This window comes from Salmo salar, chromosome ssa16 (assembly GCF_905237065.1).
Source record: "Salmo salar chromosome ssa16, Ssal_v3.1, whole genome shotgun sequence".
In the NCBI taxonomy this organism is placed as follows: domain Eukaryota; kingdom Metazoa; phylum Chordata; class Actinopteri; order Salmoniformes; family Salmonidae; genus Salmo; species Salmo salar.
In genome coordinates, this window is record NC_059457.1 from 63,761,901 (window position 1) to 63,784,173 (window position 22,273).

A 22,273-nucleotide genomic window follows, 5' to 3' on the forward strand; every position below is an offset into this window, starting at 1 on the left:
CCACAGTGTCTCCTGACCCCTCCTGTCTCAGCCTCCAGTATTTATGCTGCAGTAGTTTATGTGTCGGGGGGCTAGGGTCAGTCTGTCACATCTGGAGTATTTCTCGTCTTTTCCGGTGTCCTATGTGAATTTAAATATGCTCTCTTCCTCTCTTTCTCTCTCTCGGAGGACCTGAGCCCTAGGGCCATGCCTCAGGACTACCTGGCTTGATGACTCCTTGCTGTCCCCAGGTCACCTGGTCGTGCTGCTGCTCCAGTTCCAACTGTTCTGCCTGCAGCTATGGAACCCTGACCTGTTCACCGGACGTGCTACCTGTCCCAAACCTGTTGTCCCAGACCTGCTGGAACCCTGACCTATTCACCGGACGTGCTACCTGTCCCAGACCTGCTGTTTTCAACTCTCTAGAGACAGCAGGAGCGGTAGAGATACTCTCAAAGATCGGCTATGAAAAAGCCAACTGACACTTACTCTTGTGTTACTGACTTGTTGCACCCTCGACAACTACTATGATTATTATTATTTGACAATGCTGGTCATTTATGAACATTTGAACATCTTGGCCATGTTCTGTTATAATCTCCACCCGGCACAGCCAGAAGAGGACTGGCCACCCCTCATAGCCTGGTTCCTCTCTAGGTTTCTTCCTAGGTTTTGGCCTTTCTAGGGAGTTTTTCCTAGCCACCGTGCTTCTACACCTGCATTGCTTGCTGTTTGGGGTTTTAGGCTGGGTTTCTGTACAGCACTTTGTGATATCAGCTGATGTAAGAAGGGCTATATAAATAAATTTGATTTGATTTGATATAGGCCAACTCCCACAAGTGTAAAGGGTTAACTTCTGAAAAATGTACAATAGACTTTGAAACTTGAACATTAAGTTATTTTTAAGTCATGTTAGAAAGCAAAGCAGTCTGGACAGAATAATTGCTCTTCTCCAACTGACGACACGGGACGTAGCCTGTGCATCTCTCGTTTTAACAGAGGGATCTCATCGCTAAGTGATGTGATGGCTTTTTAATGAGCTAGCCTGTTGTGTGTTCAACATTTTTTTTTTAAAGATTCATTGTCTTGATAAAATTAGAGGATGCAGCAGTCTAAGCACAAACACAGCTACATTTGTCCCTTTGCGTTTGGGCCCAGCGAGCAGGGGCCATTCTTCCAAGTGGGTGACATGTGACTCACCTAGAAGTCTCAAAAGACTGGCCCTGCAGCTTGGCACCGGGGCGGTTGAAAGAAGAGCTTTTGTTGAGCGTGGTGGCTGAGAGACAGAGACAGAGAGAAAGAGACAGATAAAAAAAAAATATATATATATAAATAAAAAGGGGGGAATCACAAAAAAAAAAAGGAATTTGTTAGTGAGGTTAAGGATTAAATCAACAAAGTGAGATGCTCTGAAATGTTGCCAGAGGGCTTCACTGTCATTCACTAGAACTCTGCTTTCAATATTCAGTGGCGTGTCTAACAACAATGCTGATTGGGCCATACCTTGGTGGGAGAAGCCCGTCATTGGCACGCCGTTGGCCATGGGGGGTACAGACGGGGGCACCGACGACACCAGAGGGGGGGACATACCCACCCCTGGCATAGGGGGCATGGGTAATGGAGGGACTGCTGGGAGGCCTGGCATTACCCCTAAACCATGCATTCCTGCAGGGTAGAATGAAGTAAAGTATGTCAGACAAACATAAGACAACAGAGGATCATTCATTTTCTATTGACAAGCCTATGATTTTAACACAGTGTTTATTATTATTTTCCCCACTCATTCAAAGCCGAGGAGCCTACAAGCGCTGAGTTCTGACTGATTCACTTGAAAATTAACAACATTAGTCTGGTCAAACAGGCAGCTCACAGCAATATGCCTTGGTTGTCAGGGGGAGCAACAGTATATTGACCCAGAGCGTTGCCTGTTCAAATACCAGAAACGGCACATTATGGTTGTGCTTTGAGATAACAGGTAGTCAGGTAGTTAAAGGTTTTAAATTGCCCCAGTGAAACATTTAGCTATGTACATAGATGGGGCAGATGATATGGCAGAGTTGGCTTCGAGCACTCTAAAGTCCATTTAGTTAATGGTGGCCATGGGGACTGTAACATGGGCGTATCTCATAGTCTAGTGGCACAATCTCCAAGTCTCTTGTACGTCACCTGCACTGATCTGAAAGAACAAGTGGACAGGTTAAAGCAAACATGTACTTTCTTTGTTGTTGCATCCACAACACTGCTTTTACCTATCCTGCTGTACAGATCACTACAGATGGAGGAAAATAAGCCCCTTTAGACTATTGAGACACACCCTGCCCCTGTCTAGTCCCTTACCGAAGGGTGCGGTGGGTGGCGGGGGCGGCTGCTTCATGGAGGGGGGCAGAGAGGGGGGCAGGGGGTGACCCTGCAGCTTGAGCTTGATCAGCTTCATGGCGATGGAGAACTCGTGCATGTCCATCTTCCCATCATTGTTCATATCGGCCAGGGCCCTGAGAGAGGGAGAGGGAGCAAGTAAAGAAAGTAAAGATACGATTACAGTACGCTGATTACTCTCATTGTTGCTGTGAATCTCTGCTTTACCAATATGTCCGTGTGGATGGCATGCCAATGAAGCATGAATGAAGAGCGAGAGAGAGAGAGGTGAGAGAAAGAGGGGGAGAGATAAAGGAGAGAGATAGAGAGAGAAAAAAAGAGTGAGTGAAAGTGGAGTGGAAGACAGAGGGAGGAGATTGACAAAAACAAGAGAAAGGCAAAGAGAAAGAGACAACAGTGGTTGACATTAACGGTGGATTGAGTTGAGAATGGGAGAGATGGAGTGAGAGGAGACACTCACCATATCTGTGCCAGGATGGGAGGGGGCAGGCCTGACTGCAGGAAGAAATTCCTGGCCTGGTCACCTACGGACAATGAGAAGGGAAAATAATATTATAATAGTGTTGAGTCTGTTGTACACCATTATGGATTTATCTATTCAAACACACAGAGAGAAAGAGGCCAGTTGGTTCCTCTTTCAAGAGGAATCAAATGCAAATTATTTCAATTTGAACACAATCATACATTGAGAATTATGAAATGACTGCGGCTTGCGAAAGACTTGTTGCGGAAGTAGCCGAGTGAAACAAGCACTTACACTTCTCTAAAAGGGTGTGTCGGGGGTTGTGCAAGGTTATGTTGAAAATCAAAATACCAAGGCAATGATATCAGATGATCATATGAGTGAGTGTGAGTGACTGAAATGTCCTTTCTGATAGTGAGAGTGGAGAATGAAGTTGCTTGCTACTGTGTGGGAAGTAGGGAATTAAACACTTCAAGGCCCGCCCTAGCCTCAGTCCACCAGGCTTCATTACCCCTTCACCTTTGACCTGGTACTGTGTGTGTGTGTGTGTGTGTGTGTGTGTGTGTGTGTGTGTATAATATAAGAGAAAGTCCTTATGAAGAAGTGATCTTCTGCCATCTTCAAGTAACTTCTGCCTGGCATGATGCTGTACTGCAAAGACTGTCCTCCACGGCTCTTTCCCTTCGTTTGTCCATCCCCTCCCCTCCCCCGCTGTGAGTGACGCTGACCTGTGATGTAGCCAGCTGGTGAGGGGGCCAGGCTGACAAACTGCTGGTCATGTTTGGCTCGCTCGTCCAGAGAGATCACCCAGGCGTCCAGACCTCCTGAGAGAGAAAGATCAGTTGAAGCTCTCGCCTGGCCTGTGTGAGTGTGTGTGTGTGTGTGTGTGTGTGTGTGTGTGTGTGTGTGTGGGGGGGGCTCAGTTAGGTCTCCGTATAGTCATGGAACACAGCATTAAGGTGAGTCAGGGGAGGGGGAGAGAGAGAGAGTAAATTAAGTGGTGGTTGGTGATCTGAGTTTACACCATACACCATGGCTGCATCCCAAATGCTACCCCAATTTTCTATATAGTGCACAATGTAGGGCAGGGGTATACGACTCTTACCCAACGAGGTACGGAGCCTGCTGGTTTTCTGTTCTACCTGATAATTAATTGCACCCATCTCAGTCTAAATCAGTCCCTGATTAAAGGGGAACAGTGATAAAATGCAGTGGAAGTGGCTTTGCGATTCAGAGTTGATTTTGAGGAATGTGGCATTAGGGATGCACGGGTGGGAAACGGGTGGCATTAGGCATGCACCCCACGCAGTCCAGCAGGCAGGCTTCCACCTCCTGGGAGTAATAACTTGATAGTGACCCTTCCTTTGTGCCGAAGTTACAGTACAACTCTCATTAATCCATGTGTAGAGGGAGATCAGGACACACACACAAACACCTGCACGCAGTTGCACGGGCATACATTTCGCTCATACATACACGCTTGTGACACAAACAAACACACAGATGCGCACACACACACACACGCACACACACACAGTGTGCCAGGCAGACGGCTGTCAATCTGGTTGGGTGGCACTCACCTCCGAAGGGCGTGGGAAACTGAGCCATTGTTCAGTCGGTCAGTCAACTGCAGCCGCAAGCTGCAAACACCTGAAAGACAAGACAGGAAGGGCCACAACAGTCAGTCTACAGCGTCTATATCCTCGCTCTTCTCCTCCAACTCCCAAAAGACAGAAGCTCCCCTCAAAAGGAAATCAAAGCCGTTTCATGTTCTATGCCTTTTTCTATTCCTTTCATCAGGGGGAGGGCAGGCCAGGCAGCAAGCTGTTAACAAGACAGGTAAACATTTAGCAATAGAGACTTGTAACAACCTGTTTGGTAATAGGTAGATAGGCCTAAATGCATCACTTGACTGTAAAGTACAGTGAGTTAGTCAGTAGTGTTGCACTGGCTGACAAATGATTGTCATGGGTGCATCCCAAAAGGCACCCTATTCCCTTTATAGTGCATTGATACTGGTCAAAGGTAGTGCACTATAAAAGGGAATATGGTGCCATTTGAGACGCAACCATTATGGACAGGTGGATTGGTTCATCTGGTTAACAACACTGAACCATGCACCAGCTGCTCCGGACGACTGTGTGATCACGCTCTCTGTAGCCCTTTTAACAGGTCAACATTCACAACCTCTACCTGACCCATTCTGTAATGTTTCATGCAGAACTCTTAAGGTAACCCGTCTAAATGACTATCGCCCCTTAGCACTCACATCTGTAGCTATGAAATGATTTGAAAGGCATGTCATGGCTCACATCAACGCCATCATCCCAGACACCGTGGACCAACTCTAATTTGCATACCACCCCAATACATCCACAGGTGACGCAATTGCTATTGCATTCCACACTGCCATTTCCCATCTGGACAAAAGGAACACCTTTGTGAGAATGCTGTTCATTGACTACAGCTCAGCATCTAACACCATAGAAGCCCTCCAAGCTCATCACGAAGCTAAGGACCCTGGGATTAAACACCTCCCTCATCAACTGGACCCTGGACACACACACACACACGACTCCAACAACATCATTAAGTTTGCCGACGACACAGTGGTAGGACAGATCACTGACAATGATACAGGGCTGCAGATAGCCTAGCAGTTAAGAGTGTTCGGCCAGTAACCGAAAGGTTGTTGGTTGAAATCCCAGAGCCGACTAGGTGAAAAATCTGCCGATGTGCCCTTGAGCAAGGCACTTAAACCTAATTGCTCTTGTAAGTTGCTCTGGCTAAGTGTCTGCTACATAACTAAAATAAAAATATAGCCTACGGGGAGGTGGTAAGAGACCTGGAAGTGTGGTGCCAGGACAACAATCTCAACGTAAGCAAAACAAAAGGAACTGATCACGGACAACAGAAAACGGAGGGCCGAGCACACCCCCATTCACATCTCCGGGGCTGTAGTGGAGCAGGTTGAGAGCATCAAGTTCCTCAGTGTCCAGGATGCATCACCGCTTGGTATGGAACTGCTTGGCATCTGGCTATAAGGCACAACAAAGGGTAGTGCGTATGGCCCAGTACATCACTGGGGATGAGCTCCCTGCCATCCGAGACCTCTATACCAGGCGGTGTATCTGCTACCGCACAGCAAGTGGTAGCGATGCACCAAATCAACTTTTATTTGTCACATGCGCCCGAATACAACAGGTGTAGACCTTACCGTGAAATGTTTACTTAGAAGCCCTTAACCAACAATACAGTTCAAGAAAAGAGTTAAGAAAATATTTACAAAATAAAATAAAAATACATAACAATAACGAGGCTATATACAGGGGGTACCGGTACCAAGTCAATGTGCGGGGGTACAGGTTAGTCGAGATAATTTGTAAAATGACTATGCATTGATAATTGACAGCGAGTAGCAGCAGTGTAAAAACAAACGTGGGGGGGGTGTCAATTTAAATATGCTGGGTGGCCATTTGACTAATTGTTCAGCAGTATTATGGCAGAAACTGACTGATAAGGTATAGGGTACAGTATTAAGATGGCTGGATGAAAAGCGTGCCCAGAGTAAACTGCCTAATACTCGGACACAGAGTCGAATATTAGCATATTATTAGTAGATTTGGATAGAAAACACTCTGAAGTTTCTAAAACTGTTTGAATGATGTCTGTGAGTATAACAGAACTCATATGGCAGGCAAAAACCTGAGAAAAATCCAACCAGGAAGTGGGAGATCTGACACTTGTAGTCTTTCAAACCATTGCCTATTGAAACTACAGTGTCTGTGGGGTCATTGTGCACTTCCTAAGGCTTCCACTGGATGTCAACAGTCTTTAGAAAGTTGTTTGAGGCTTCTATGGTGAATTTGGAGGGAATAACAGCCGGTTCAAGCAGTGGACTGTCTGAGGTCATGTAGTTACTTCATGCGCGTTCATGCATGGCTAGCATTTTTATTTTTCTTCTGTAATGAATAAGCTATTGTCCGGTTGGAATATTATCAACTTTTTATGTTTAAAAACACTCTAAGGATTGATTGTAAACATAGTTTAACATGTTTCTACAAACGGTAATGGAACTTTTGAGCTTTTCGTCTATTGAATTGCGCTCCCGCATCGTGCCTTTGGAATAGTGTTCTGGACGCGCCAACAAAACAGAGGTATTTGGACATAAATGATGGACTTTATCGAACAAATGAACATTTCTTGTGGAAGAACTGCGAGTGCATTCCGCCGAAGATCAGCAAAGGTAAGGAAAGATTTATAACACTAATTTAGAGTTTTATTGATGCCATGACTTGACGGGGAGCTGTATAGCTTGCATTGATGGCTGAGTTCTGTACTCAGAATATTGAACAATGTGCTTTCGCCAAAAAGCTATTTTAAAATCTGACACAGCGGTTGCATTAAGGAGTAGTATATCTATAATTCTTTAAATCATTGTTATATATTTTGTCAATGTTTATGATGAGTATTTCTGTAAATTAATGTGCACATTCACCGGAAGTTTTGGGAGGCAAACATTTTCTGAACATCACGCGCCAATGTAAAATTATGTTTTTGGATATAAATATGAACTTGATCGAACAAAGCATACATGTATTGTGTAACATGATGTCCTATGAGTGTCATCTGATGAAGATCGTCAAAGGTTAGTGCTTAATTTTAGCTGTATTTCTGGTTTTTGTGACGCCTCTCCTTGCTAGGAAAATGGCTGTGTGGCTTTTCTTGTTTAGGTGGTGTGCTAACATAATCTAATGTTTTGCTTTCGCTGTAAAGCCTTTTTGAATTCGGACAATGTGGTTGCATTAAGGAGAAGTGTATCTTTAAAATGGTGTAAAATAGTCGTATGTTTGAGAAAATTGAATTATGAGATTTTTGATGTTTTGTATTTCGCGCCCATTGGCTGTTGGCTAGGTGTCCCGCTGGCGGAACGTCTGTCCTCAACAGGCTTTAGGAGCCTTTTGCTCCAAGTCTGGAACCAATAGGACCATGAACAGCTTCTATCCCCGAGCCATAAAACTGCTAAATAGATAACCAATAGCTACCCTGAATATCTGCATTGACCCTTTTTGCACTAACTCTTTTGACTCGTCACATGCGCTGCTGTTACTGTTTATTATCTATCCTGTTGCCTAGTCACTTTATTCCTATATCTGCATGTATACCGCAATTACCTCGTACCCCGGCACATTGACTCGGTAATGGTACCCAGTCTATGTAACCAAGTTATTATTTTTATGTTTCTATTATTTCTCTTTTTTGTCCCCTCACTGCATTGTTGGGAAGGGCCCATATGTATGCATTTCACTGTTAGTCTACACCTGTTGTTTTCGAAGCATTTGACAAATAACATTTGATTTGACTGTGATTAGGCAGAACTCTAGCCTTAAATGGCTAGCTACATCCTGGGGTGGGTGTCACATGAGGGGAGGAAAGGCCCCTCTTCATGTTTCTATAAAAAGTGGATGAATGACATACAAAGAGGGGAGAAGATGAAGGGAGAGGGAACGGAGGAGAGGCAATGTTATCTCCCAGCTGTGTAAACGTCATGGTGAGAGAGGACGGAGTATCAGTAAAACAAAGACATGGGGGAAGGGAGCAGCACCCCCCAAGGCATTTTAATCAGAGCCAGACCACCCCTCCCGTACAGCCCTCACAGTGGGAGCCCCAAGCAGCATGAAACATTTCAACGACACAGAGACACAACACTGTATATTTCTCTCTGTACATAAAAAAATAAGTAATTTCCTACAACATTCCCATACTAGGCAGTTTCTGTTTGGTAAAAAAAAGCTTGTTCGTGTGCGTTAATTACAGGAGTGACTGTTTCCGGCTCTTTGAAGGGTTCTGTTTCGTAAGTGCAAAGCCAGGCCAGCAGTGCACTGACGCTGCTGCCAGCTTCCCTCTCTGTCCTCCAGGCAGAAAGACTTGAGTCAACACAAAGAGCAGAGACAGAGCAGAGCAGATTACCATGCTGTTCCACAGCGATTCATATCACATCTCCCTGGAGAGGCACACAAGAGCCTCATCACACACTGCGCTAGCCTTACACTTACTGACTCACAGACACGCACGCCTCACACATACCAAGCAAATGAGGGGGGGGGTAGGCAAGGCTGTTTGTCCCTCTGACCTAGTTTCTCCCTCTAACTTGTCTAACTCGGATTGTCGTTTGTGGTGATGTTTCCTTGTGACCCAGGGTCTTGAAAAGGACAGTTCAGAGAGGCATAGGACAGGCGGAATCGCAAATGGCACCCTATTCCCTTTATAGTGCACAACTTTTGACCAGGGCCCATAAGGCTATGGTCAAGGTAGTGCACTACATTAGGAATAGGGCACTATTTGGGATGCATCCACACAGACAGGGAAGGTTAGAGAAGGATTCTATGGAATTATCAGTTTGCTTGTTGTTATTCCAGTAAGCCAGGACCGGGGCTCTGATGTCACTGGTCTGGGACTGGAAGGTGGATTTATCTGCATAATCTGATCACTTAGCAAGCTCCTGCTGTGGTGGAACGCCCCTTATAAGACAGGCTAGATGCCTAGGGCTGGGGCTAGTAGACAAGTGCTGGGGCTAGTAGACAAGCTCCTGCTGTGGTGGAACGCCCCTTATAAGACAGGCTAGATGCCTAGGGCTGGGGCTAGTAGACAAGCTCCTGCTGTGGTGGAACGCCCCTTATAAGACAGGCTAGATGCCTAGGGCTGGGGCTAGTAGACAAGCTCCTGCTGTGGTGGAACGCCCCTTATAAGACAGGCTAGATGCCTAGGGCTGGGGCTAGTAGACAAGTGCAACGCCGCACATGATGTCATAGCAGAGGTATGCCGTCTGTGGGAGGGCATGGCCCAATGCAGGGTCAGATGTTGAACTCCTGTGACAGACAGCAAGCAGACAGACAGATACACAAAGATGGCACACAGATGATTGGGAGAATTGTTCTTGGAAACACGTGGGCACTAATCAACTGGCTACGTAGCCTATTCCGCAGAAGACAAGATAGGCCTATATTTACATTTTAGTCGTTTAGCAGACGCTCTTATCCAGAGCGACTTACAGTAGTGAATGCATACATTTCATTTCAATTCATGCATTTTTTTTTTGTACTGGCCCCCCGTGGGAATCGAACTCACAACCCTGGCGTTGCACACACCATGCTGGCTTTGCAAACACCATGCTCTACCAACTGAGCCACAGGGAATATAATGCATTTTTGAAGGACATCACATGGAGTTGGATATTTGCAAAGGCCTACCTGTGATTTGGCTGGAGGAATGGGAGGAAGGAATATACATGCATAATGATCTACATTGTCATTGTGCCAGTAAGGGGAAAACACTGCATGAAAAATTCACTCTTTAGTTAACACAGACACTCTCCCTCCCTTCCCTCTCATTAACACACACACACACCATTATCACTCTCCCACAAACACACATACTGCTCCCAACTTTTAAAACGTTTGGCACCAAACAGAATTTAAGGAGCACCAGAAAGAAATAGATGTTTTATATAGTTTAGGCTTACATTAGGCCTATATTAGCATAAACCTACTTTCAAGTTACCAGGTTGTTAGCTAGCTAAGTAACATGACGGAACAACGTTTGTTATCAAACCAATAATTAGTGACCAGGCATTAGTTTAAAACGGCCAGCGACATGATTTGTGAAATTATATAAAAAGCGTGCGAATCACAACACAAAGAAAAAAAGGCATCGGTAAAACGGGTCTTTTTTTTGTTTTTTTTCCGTTTAGGCTACAGACAAGCCGTTTTATTTGCTGTAAAGCTGCAAGCATGCCTGTCACGAAGCAGGTGCTCAATTTCCCCTCTCTGGCACTCAGAGGCTGTATGACAGAACTTGCAAAGTCTACTCAGACTGGTCTGTGTTCTTGGTTATAACAGGCAATTAAATTATACAATGTATCAACATTGCTCGTTTTGCGTACTGCTCCAATTCAACAAATGTACAAATCTAACAGAAGATTCATCAGGGACTGCATCTCTGCTCGACATCATGGCTAAATTAAATAAACTGACAGCGGAATAGACGCGTTTGAAGAGCAGGCAGAGAAAAGCCGGGGAGTGAGGGTTGGTAGGGGATGCTGCTGGCTGATTACAGCCTTCACGTGATATGAGCAGGAAAGTGAAGTGGATATTACTGGACCTGTGCAAACTTAACTGAATTTATAAACATTTTAGAAAGGCGCCAGTGGGTTCTTTAGATTGATACTACCAACTTTTCCAGCTCTACCAAACGAAACAGTGCTAAGGTATTCTGAAATGTTGGTATCATAAGTATCCTGATGTTTTGGTACCAGTATACCGTGCAACACTACTGCAGTGTCACTCACAGCTCAGGGGGCAGGACAGGACAACCGTGCAGAACAACATTCTGCCTGCTCATAGGACAACATGGACTGTCTCAGTTTCGCTGCCTCTGCACATTTCCACAGCTCAAACTAGTATAAAGGCCAAGGGGAAACGGTTAGAGAACAGTGAGTGTGAAAAAAAATAGGCCCTATACATAATTTCTTTGTAAATTGTCAATGCTCCCTGACTGTCTTGCTTTCATTTCGATTATTTTTTGCGAGCTGGACACTAACTGTATGAATGTAGATCCATTATCATTTCAACAATGTTACGATTGGCTTTGTCATTTTGCAGTTATTCCAGCTACACGGTTTGACGTGTCTGTTAGCCGTAGTTGGCTAGCTAGCAAACAACGGATAAGAGTGTTGCCAGCCAGAATGGAAACGGCACATTTAGAACCAACGACTGGGTTGTGTCCATAGATATAGAACAAAAATACTTAACGATTGTGTCTGGCAACATAACTGATAGAATGAACGGCCAGCTGGTATAACAGTGTAGGTTCCGTCCCTCTCTTCGCCCCAACCTGGGCTTGAACCAGGTACCCTTGCACACATCAACAACTGACACCCACGAAGCATCGCAAGGGGAACATCTACTTAGGTCGCAGAGCGAGTGACGTCACCGATTGAACCGCTATTAGTGCGCACCACCGCTAACGAACTAGCCATTTCACATCGGTTACACTGGCTTGGTTAGAAACAACGTGTTGGGACTTGGCTTATATTTTAATTGAGGGATGAAATAGTAGCATATGAATACATTTATCAAAATAACGTTTTTATTTAATTGGTAACCCATTGTAGAAAAGCAATTGTACACTCGAGTTTGTGGAAAACTACCTTTTTAGCACGGCTGTGGTGCAGTAATAAGTACGAGGTGGAGCCGAGTACCTAACATCAGCACGCTGTGCTAAAAAAGTCGTTTTGCACAACCGAGTGTACTCTAGCTTTTACCAAAGAAATAAAAACGATTTATTTTGATAATGTATTTTCATATTTTTACCAATCTACCAACAGGTGCCCTTTGCGAGGCACTGGAAAACCTCCCTGGTCTTTGTACCTGCACCCCCCTGTATATATTGTTATTTCTTACTGCTGCTCTTTTATTACTTGTTACTTTATCTCTTATTCTTAACTTTGTATTTTTTTTAAATTGCACTGTTGGTTAGAGGCTCGTAAGTAAGCATTTCACTGTAAGGTCTACCTACACCTGTTGTATTCGGCACATGTGACAAAGAAAATTTGATTTGGTTGAATTGGTGTTTGAAATTCACTGCTGGACTGAGGGACCATACAGATAATTCTGTGTGTGGGGTACAGAAATGAAGTAAACACTATTATTGCACAGAGTGAGTCCATGCAACTTATTATGAAACTTGTGGAGCAACGTTTTACTCATTAACTTATTTAGGATTACTATAACAAAGGGGTTGAATAGTTTGAGACATTTCAGCTTTTCATTTGTAATTCCTTTGTAAAAATGTCAATAAACATAATTCCACTGACATTGTATTGTGTGTAGGCCAGTGACCCAAAAATCTGGTAGCTGGTAACACAAAACTTGGAAAAAGTCAAGGGGTGTTAATACCTTCTGAAGGCACTGTATGAATGCATAATGTATTAATAACTAATGCGAGTGCTTTAGGGTGACATGGGTCGAGGCCCTCTCATTGGGCCCGCCAGAGTAGATGTGAGTCCACTAAGCCCTGAGTACACCAAGTTAGTCAGGCTTAGAGCTGTTTTCTCTGAGTATGAGCTGACCATGTTATCTCAAGGGGGGTTAAATACTGCCCTGATACACACAAACCAACCAGACAAAGCAATACATCCTGGGTATTACTCTTTGGGCTAATTCTTCCATCTTCATTAAGTGGATGAGGGAATTAACATGGTGAACAAAACGTATACATTTTGAGGAATATTCGGGAATATGGGAATTAATATTAATACCATTTAAATGTTGATTTTTTTTGCATTGGATATATTTACCATATCATATGGAGACAGAAACAAACCTTTTACCTTATCATAAGTACACATAAATGCAAATGATAATCCTTCCAATAGAAGAAAAAAAAATAGTTACGAATTGAACTTTAATTAAATGAGTTGACTCTTCACATGGGATGATTCCACTGAACAACAAAAGAAAGGGAGTATTAAATGATCCATCGCATCTCCCAACAACATTTTCAACATCTGTAAAATGATAGTCTAGAAACTAAAGCTTTGGTTGTCTTTCTCTCAGGCTTCCATGTTTTCTCCCTGGACCTCCTTAATGTCCACCTCTTGAACATCAGACTAAGGCCTCATCTTCACTGTCACGTTCCAACCTTGTTGAGGATGGCTCGTTGTCAGGCTCAAAAAGCCTAACATTTGTTTGGATGGCCAACAATTTTTCAACCCTTGTATTGGTCAGCCTGTCGCGTGCTTTGGTGTGTGTTCCCAAACAAGGACCAGTTGCGCTCTGAGGTGGCTGATGTTGGTGGGATTTGGAGGATGATGGAGGCAACGGGGGAAAGAGCCTCAGATCCACAAAATCCCTTCTACCAGTTGGCTGATGAGATATGTTGGCACACTGCCATATTGCATTTCCATCCCAAAGCCCTTGCTTGGACGTGTACTTCGCCAGACTGCCAAGAACCTTGCCCTCATCCAGGCCAAGGTGGCGAGACACAGTAGTGATGACACCATAGGCCTTGTTGATCTCTGCACCAGACAGGATGCTCTTGCCAGCATACTTGGGGTCCAACATGTAGGCTGCGGTGCGTATGGGCTTCAGGCAGAAGTCTTCACGCTTTTTGATGTATGTCAGAACTGCAGTTTCCTCTGTTTGGAGCAACAGTGAAGTGGGCAGGGCAGTACAGATTTATTCTCTTACATCTGCTAGAAGAGTCTGAACATCAGACAGGATGGCATTGACTCCCTCAATCCATGCAATGGCTACTGCTATAGGTTTCAGGAGTTTCAGGCTGCTTACCACTCTCTCCCAAAATGCATTATCCAGGAGGATCCTCTTGATGGGGCTGTCCATAACAGCAGACTGTAATATGGCAATTTCTTGGAGAGACTCCTTTCCCTCCAGGAGACTGTCAAACATGACAACACCAGCCCAACGGGTGTTGCTGGGCAGCTTCAATGTGGTGCTCTTATTATTCTCACTTTGCTTGGTGAGGTAGATTGTTGCTATAACTTGATGACCCTTCACATACCTAACCATTTCCTTGGCTCTCTTGTAGAGTGTATCCATTGTTTTCAGTGCCATGATGTCCTTGAGGAGCAGATTCAATGCATGAGCAGCACAGCCAATGGGTGTGATGTGAGGGTAGGACTCCTCCACTTTAGACCAAGCAGCCTTCATGTTCGCAGCATTGTCTGTCACCAGTGCAAATACCTTCTGTGGTTCAAGGTCATTGATGACTGCCTTCAGCTCATCTGCATTGTAGAGACCGGTGTGTCTGTTGTCCCTTGTGTCTGCTCTTTTAGAATACTGGCTGAGTAGGTGGAGATGATGTAGTTCATTATTCCTTGCCCACGAACATTGGACCTCTCATCAGAGATGATTGCAATACAGTCTGCTTTCTCTATGATTTGCTTGACCTACACTTGAACTCCGTTTAACTCTGCATCCAGCAAATGAGTAGATAAAGCATGTCTGGTTGGAGGGGTGTATGCTGGGCAAAGAACATTCAGAAATCTCTTCCAATACACATTGCCTGTGAGCATCAGAGGTGAACCAGTTGCATACACAGCTCGAGCAAGACATTCATCAGCATTTCTCTGACTACGTTCCGCCATTGAGTCAAAAAAACATCTGATTCCAGGAGGAACATGAGCTGTTGCTATCGATAAGGTGTCCGAGTCATCATTTTCACATCAAATAGAAGTAGAGGGACTTTTGTCAGAGGTTGCTTGGTGAGAGCGCTGAGGGAACTTTATGCACTTGGCCAGATGATTCTGCATCGTGTTGCATTCTTCACATATGATTTGGCACAGTATTTGCAAATGTACACAGCTTTTCCTTCTACATCAGCTGCAGTGAAATGTCTCCACACATCAGATAGTGCCCGTGGCATTTTCCTGTAAAGATCAGAAAAAAAAATGAGTAAAAATAAATAAATACAATTCCATGTACAGATAAATAGTTAAGCAGTTAGATGTCACGACTCCTTTGTATGATAAATGTTTTAAAATGAAACATGTATGGAAACAGGTGAATTAACACTCCTCAAGCAAGCTAAAACCCACATGGTAGCAAAAACTAACTAGCAGAAATTGTTCACAAGTTTGAAATGATTTAAAGCAAACTTTGCTGTAGGCTACTATTTACTAGTTAACAAAAACTCATGTATGTCATTAAATAATTCACCCCACCCAGTATTGTAATCAAAACTTACCAGAAAGCATGTAGTCCTTGGCTCAGACAGTGTAGTAGTGTGGGCTCAATAGCATCTCATTTGTATGCAAGATCTTGAGAATCAGCTGTACATGTAATGGAAAAGTGCACTGTGCATGCAGAGGATTGCAATTCCATTTAATTGGGGATAGTTTAACCAAAATATTCCACAAGACCTAGAATTGCCTTATGTGTATCCCACGAAAAAGGTTCACTTTTATAAACTAATTTAAGCAAAATTAACTTCCCATGGAAAATTTTCAGAAAAAAATTCGGAAATTTCCCGTAAAGTTTCCTACCCTTTGCAACCCTATGTGGAACTGGAAGTCGATGTGTTTTTGTTCTCTGTCTTAAGTGGGGCATGGGGTGACGGGAAAGTGTGAGGGGTAATAATAGACCCCACTTCACGTCCCTCTCACCCTCACCATCCACGCCTAGACACACTCTGGTGTGAAAGTCCTGTGCCGCTACTGTTATCACATTCTTGCCTGTAATGTTGACGTTAAAAGCAGTGCCACACTGGAGGACAAAAGTGGCTAAGTAGAGGGACTGTCATCCTATTAGGGCTAGGCCCTGAAAATTGTCAAAGAATCAAGCCACCCAAGTCATAGAACATTCTATCTGCTCCTGCACGGTAAGAGGTACCGGAGCAGCATGCCTGGGACCAAAAGGCTTCTTAACCTGTTGGGTCTAGGGGGCAGCATTTGCACGTCTGGATAAAAAAAATGTACCCGATTTAATCTGGTTACTAATCCTACCCAGTAACTAGAATATGCATATACTTATTATATATGGATAGAAAACACTCTAAAGTTTCTAAAACTGTTTGAATGGTGTCTGTGAGTATAACAGAACTCATTTGGCAGGCAAAACCCTGAGACATTTTCTGACAGGAAGTGGATACCTGATGTGTTGTATTGACTTTAAACCTATCCCATTGAAAAACACAGGGGCTTAGGAATATTTTGGCACTTCCTATTGCTTCCACTAGATGTCACCAGCCTTTACAAAGTGTTTTGAGTCTTCTGGAGGGAGATCTGACCGAACAAGAGCCATGGAACGATGATGTCCCATTAGACACCTGGCGCGCGAGTTCATGTTGGGTACCCTCGTTCCAATACGTTATAAAAGAGTATGCATTCGTCCACCTTGAATATTATTCATGTTCTGGTTAAAAAAGGCCCTAATGATTTATGCTATACAACGTTTGACATGTTTGAACGAACGGAAATATATTTTTTCCCCTCGTTCATGACGAGAAGTCCGGCTGGCTTACATCATGTGCTAACGAGACGGAGATTTTTGGACATAAATGATGAGCTTTTTTGAACAAAACTACATTCGTTATGGACCTGTGATACCTGGAAGTGACATCTGATGAAGAGAATCAAAGGTAATGGATTATTTACATAGTATTTTCGATTTTAGATCTCCCCAACATGACGTCTAGTCTGTATCGCAATGCGTATTTTTCTGGGCGCAGTGCTCAGATTATTGCAAAGTGTGATTTCCCAGTAAGGTTATTTTTAAATCTGGCAAGTTGATTGCGTTCAAGAGATGTAAATCTCTAATTCTTTAAATGACAATATAATATTTTACCAATGTTTTCTAATTTTAATTATTTAATTTGTGACGCTGACTTGACTGCCGGTTATTGGAGGGAAACGATTTCCTCAACATCAATGCCATAGTAAAACGCTGTTTTTGGATATAAATATGAACTTGATAGAACTAAAAATGCATGCATTGTCTAACATAATGTCCTAGGAGTGTCATCTGATGGAGATTGTAAAAGGTTAGTGCATCATTTTAGCTGGTTTTATGGTTTTGGTGACCCTGTCTTTGACTTGACAAAACATTACACACAACTCTTGTAAATGTACTGTCCTAACATACTCTAAATTTATGCTTTCGCCGTAAAACCTTTTTGAAATCGTAAAACGTGGTTAGATTAAGGAGATGTTTATCTTTCAAATGGTGTAAAATAGTTGTATTTTTGAAAAATTTGAATTTTGACATTTATTTGGATTCAAATTTGCCGCTCTTGAAATGCACCTGCTGTTGATGGAGTGCACCACGGGTGGCACGCTAGCGTCCCACCTAGCCCCAAGAGGTTAACAGCTTCTACCTCAAAGCCATAAGACTGCTGAACAGTTAATCAAATAGCTAACTAGACTATTTGCATTGACCGCCTTATTTTATTCTCATCTATTATAGGTTTTTGCACTGACTCTCTTGCACAGGCTCCATGTATACTCACTGGACTAACCACATACACTACACTGACACACACATGCATATTGACTCCACACCAAACACACACATATTGACACTACACACATACATACATTCGCTGCTGCTGCATACTCACTTAACCCCTACCTACATGTACATATTACCTCAATTACCCCATACCCCTGCACATTAACTGGGTACCGGTACCCCTTTAATATAGCCTTGTTATTGATATTATTTTAATTGTTTTAAATTTTTCCATTAGTTTGACATTTTTCAAACTTTTTCTTTACTCCGAATTGTTGGTTAGGGGCTTGTAAGTAAGCATTTTGCTCTAAGGTCTACACTTGTATTTGGCGCATGTGACAAAATCTGATTTGATATGGCCTAAATATTAGAGCCGAGACCCTACCAGTAATGCAATCCTCATTAATATCATGGCAACAAAACAAACCAGATTTACCTTATTTAGAAAAACAGCCCTAATATTGGAAGCAAACATCATTATGTTGTCATTCAGTCACATTTATTTATTTTCCAAGCTATAGCCCACAATATTTGACATACAACAGGTTTTTAAAGGAACAAATAGGTGGCCAACTTTGTGTTTTCATTTTCTCCATGGAAAAAATACTGCTAGTCACAACCCTACTAGTTAAAGTGAACAGCACCAAGTGGGGCTGACAATGGCACAGGAGTGTTTTTTTCTGGATCAAAAAGAGGCTTAGGTGGTGGGCGTGGCAGGGGACGTGGCGATGCCAAATTGTAGTGGAGTTTAAAACATATTTTATTAAACTGCTACAGAACTTAAGAAATATGGTACCTGATGAGAAGAATTGATTTTGATGTATGTATAAATTGCAAGACTGTCTTTCACTGTGTTTTTGATACTCAAATGGATGACAATACTAAAGATCTATGGTGGACTGCATTGTGAACAATAAGATTTGGAAGATAAAATGTATTATGACTATAAAAACAACTTGTCCCCTCAAACATAATTTTTAAACAAATCAAAACGGAATTAAAAATAATTCAAACGCTGGACTCCAAAAAACAAGTTGACCTACAAAAACTTCCATGGACACTTAAATTATGTAAATCATGTTAAGTAGCCTAATAATGAAGCCATTTATTGACGTGAAAACAGATTTGTAATCATATGAATTAAATCTAGTGTTTGTCAAATTAGATTTTTTTTTTTTAAATAAAGATTATTTTACACAAAAAAAACTATTGGCGCTGTCGGCACGGATTAATTTGAGAAAACGATAAAAGCCCCCCATCTTTATTTATTTAGCAATTTTAGCATTCAAGCAAATTTATTGCAGTTCTGCGAATTTTCCCATGGAGCCGAGATACAATTTTGCAGTTTTATAAAGTACATTTCCTGCAATTCTACACATTTCGGTCATGGAACTGAGAGAAAATGTTGCAGTTTTAAAGCAAATTTCCATGGATTCTACATATTCTGCCATGGAGCTGAGAAAACTTTGCAGTTTTAAAGATAATGCATATAATTGCAGGAAATTATGCCATGGCTAATGCTGTGTTCTTGTGCTCAAACTTAACAAAATCAATACTTCATAGTTTGGAAATGTTCCGTTTGGACTTAGAAACCCTTGGGCGTGCTGCCTATGTCAGAAAAATCCCTGCACAGGTGGGGAAGCTGTTCAAGTCATCAAGTGACTTTTATGGTGTCCTTGAGCTGCTCAGAAGAATACTAATAGCAGCAAAAAAAGCATTGTGAGAAATCCAAACAAACAAAGTGTAGGAGAAAAAGCTATCAAAACACACAGACATATGAAGTGATCCAAGTCGCACAGACACAGGCCGATTTGGATCGACTGAAGAAAGGAATAAAAATAAGTGTCACTCTTCCTAGAGCTGGCCGCCGGGCCAAACTGAGCAATCGGGGGAGAAGGGCCTTGGTCCGGGAGGTGACCAAGAACCCGATGGCCACTTTGACAGAGCTCTGGAGTTCCTCTGTGGAGATGGGAGAACCTTTGAGAAGGCCAACCATCTCTGCAGCACTCCACCAATCAGGCCTTTATGATGCTAGAGCGGCCAGATGGAAGTCACTCCTCAGTAAAAGGTACGACAGCCCACTTTGAGTTTGCCAAAAGGCACCTAAAGGACTCTCCGACTATGAAAAACAAAATTCTCTGGTCTGATGAAACCAAGATTGAACTCTTTGGTCTGAATGCCAAGCGTCATGTCTGGAGGAGACCTGGCACCATCCCTACGGTGAAGAATGGTGGTGGCAGCATCATGCTGTGAGGATGTTTTTCAGCAGCAGAGACTGGGAGACTAGTCAGGATCGAGGCAAAGATGAACAGAGCAAAGTACAGAAAGATCCTTGATGAAAACCTTCTCCAGAGCACTCAGGACCTAGACTGGGGTGAAGGTTCACCTTCCAACAGAACAACAACCCTAAGCACACAGCCAACACAACATGGGAGTGGCTTCGGGACAAGTATCTGAATGTCCTTGAGTGACCCAGTCAGAGCCCAGACTTGAACCCCATCAAATATCGCTGGAGAGCCTTAAATAGCTGTGCAGCGACGAACCCCATCCAACACTGACAGAGCTTGGGAGAAACTCCCCAAATACAGGGGTCCCAAGCTTGTAGCGTCATTCCCAAGACGACTCGAGGCTGTAATTGCTGATAAAAGGTGCTTCAACAAAGTACTGAGTAAAGGGTCTGAATACTTATTTAAAACAGTGATATTTCAGTCCAAAAAATATAAATTAGCAAAAATGTAAAAAAAACTGTTTTTGCTTTGTCATTATGGGGTATAGTGTGTAGATGGGGGGATCGATTGAATACATTTTAGAATAAGGCTGTAACGTCACAAAATGTGGCAAAAGTCAAGGGGTCTGAAAACTTTACGAATGCACTGTACAACAGAGGTGAAAACTGTGCAACACACACAGTTATTTCCTCATCTCCAAGAGAGATCCAAACTGCATGCAGATAGTATTTGAGGGAATCCTACTCCCAACTGCAGCACCAACATCAGAATTATCGCTCATCAAACTAATATGACCTTGGATAAAAGGGAGTTGGTGTTTAAGAACTATTAAACTATCAGATGGCTTGTCAATCTTGGGTCCACAGATCCTGCAGTGAATGCTGAGCAACCAATTGGCAGTCTGGTGACCAAAGGGCAGCTCTGGTTCACTGGTCAAGGGTCAAAAGGTTGAGGTGGGGAACGGGGCACTGGGGTAGCAACTAGAGGTCGACCGATTAATTAGGGCCGATTTCAAGTTTTCATAACAATCGGTAATCGGTATTTTTAGGCACCGATTGTGGCCGATTTTCTTTTACACCTTTATTTAACTAGGCAAGTCAGTTAAGAACACATTCTTATTTTCAATGACGGCCTAGGAACAGTGGGTTAACTGCCTTGTTCAGGGGCACAACGCCAGATTTTTACCTTGTCAGCTCGGGGATTCGATCTTGCAACCTTCCGGTTACTAGTCCAATGCTCTAACCACCTGCCTTACATTGCACTCCACGAGGAGCCTGCATGGCAGGCTGACTACCTGTTACGCGAGGGCAGCAAGAAGCCAAGGTAAGTTGCTAGCTAGCATTAAACTTATCTTAGAAAAAACTATCAATCTTAACATAATCACTAGTTAACTACACATGGTTGATGATATTACTAGTTTATCTAGCGTGTCCTGCGTTGCATATAAATGGATGCGGTGCCTGTTAATTTATCATCGAATCACAGCCTACTTCACCAAACGGGTGATGATTTAACAAGCGCATTCGCAAAAAAAAGCACTGTCGTTGCGCCAATGTGTACCTAACCATAAGCATCAATGCCTTTCTTTAAAATCAATACACAAGTATATATTTTCAAACCTGCATATTTAGTTAATATTGCCTGCTAACATGAATTTCTTTTAACTAGGGAAATTGTGTCACTTCTCTTGCGTTCCGTGCAAGCAGTCAGGGTATATGCAGCAGTTTGGGCCACCTGGCTCATTGCGAACTGTGTGAAGACCATTTATTCCTAACAAAGACCGTAATTAATTTGCCAGAATTGTACATAATTATGACATAACATTGAAGGTTGTACAATGTAACAGGAATATTTAGACTTAGGGATGCCACCCGTTAGATAAAATACGGAACGGTTCCGTATTTCACTGAAAGAATAAACGTTTTGTTTTCGAAATGATAGTTTCCGGATTCGACCATATTAATGACCAAAGGCTTGTATTTCTGTGTGTTATGTTATAATTAAGTCTATGATTTGATATTTAATAGAGCAGTCTGACTGAGCGATGGTAGGCAGCAGCAAGCTCGTAAGCATTCATTCAAGCAGCACTTTTGTGCATTTGCCAGCAGCTCTTCGCTGTGCTTCAAGCATTGAGCTGTTTATGACTTCAAGCCTATCAACTCCCGAGATTAGGCTGGTGTAACCGATGTGAAATGGCTAGC

General features: G+C 43.0%; 1 protein-coding gene across 10 annotated transcripts in view; it reads right to left on the bottom strand.

The window, feature by feature from the left end:
- LOC106574310 (intersectin-1) overlaps nt 1-22,273 on the bottom strand; it is a 67,607-nt gene that overhangs the window by 37,155 nt on the left and 8,179 nt on the right. For 9 of the 10 annotated variants that reach the window (XM_014150137.2, XM_014150134.2, XM_014150136.2 and 6 more), the window contains exons 2-7: nt 4,399-4,468; nt 3,547-3,642; nt 2,816-2,879; nt 2,317-2,471; nt 1,483-1,644; nt 1,180-1,255 (exon numbers count right to left, since the gene is read on the bottom strand). In XM_014150137.2, coding sequence (XP_014005612.1) covers nt 1,180-1,255; nt 1,483-1,644; nt 2,317-2,471; nt 2,816-2,879; nt 3,547-3,642; nt 4,399-4,426 — 581 coding nt within the window. In that variant the 5' untranslated portion in view covers nt 4,427-4,468. Of the gene's footprint in view, nt 1-1,179; nt 1,256-1,482; nt 1,645-2,316; nt 2,472-2,815; nt 2,880-3,546; nt 3,643-4,398; nt 4,469-8,633; nt 8,746-22,273 lie in introns of all 10 variants that reach the window. The other variant, XM_045697564.1, reaches the window with a different exon arrangement.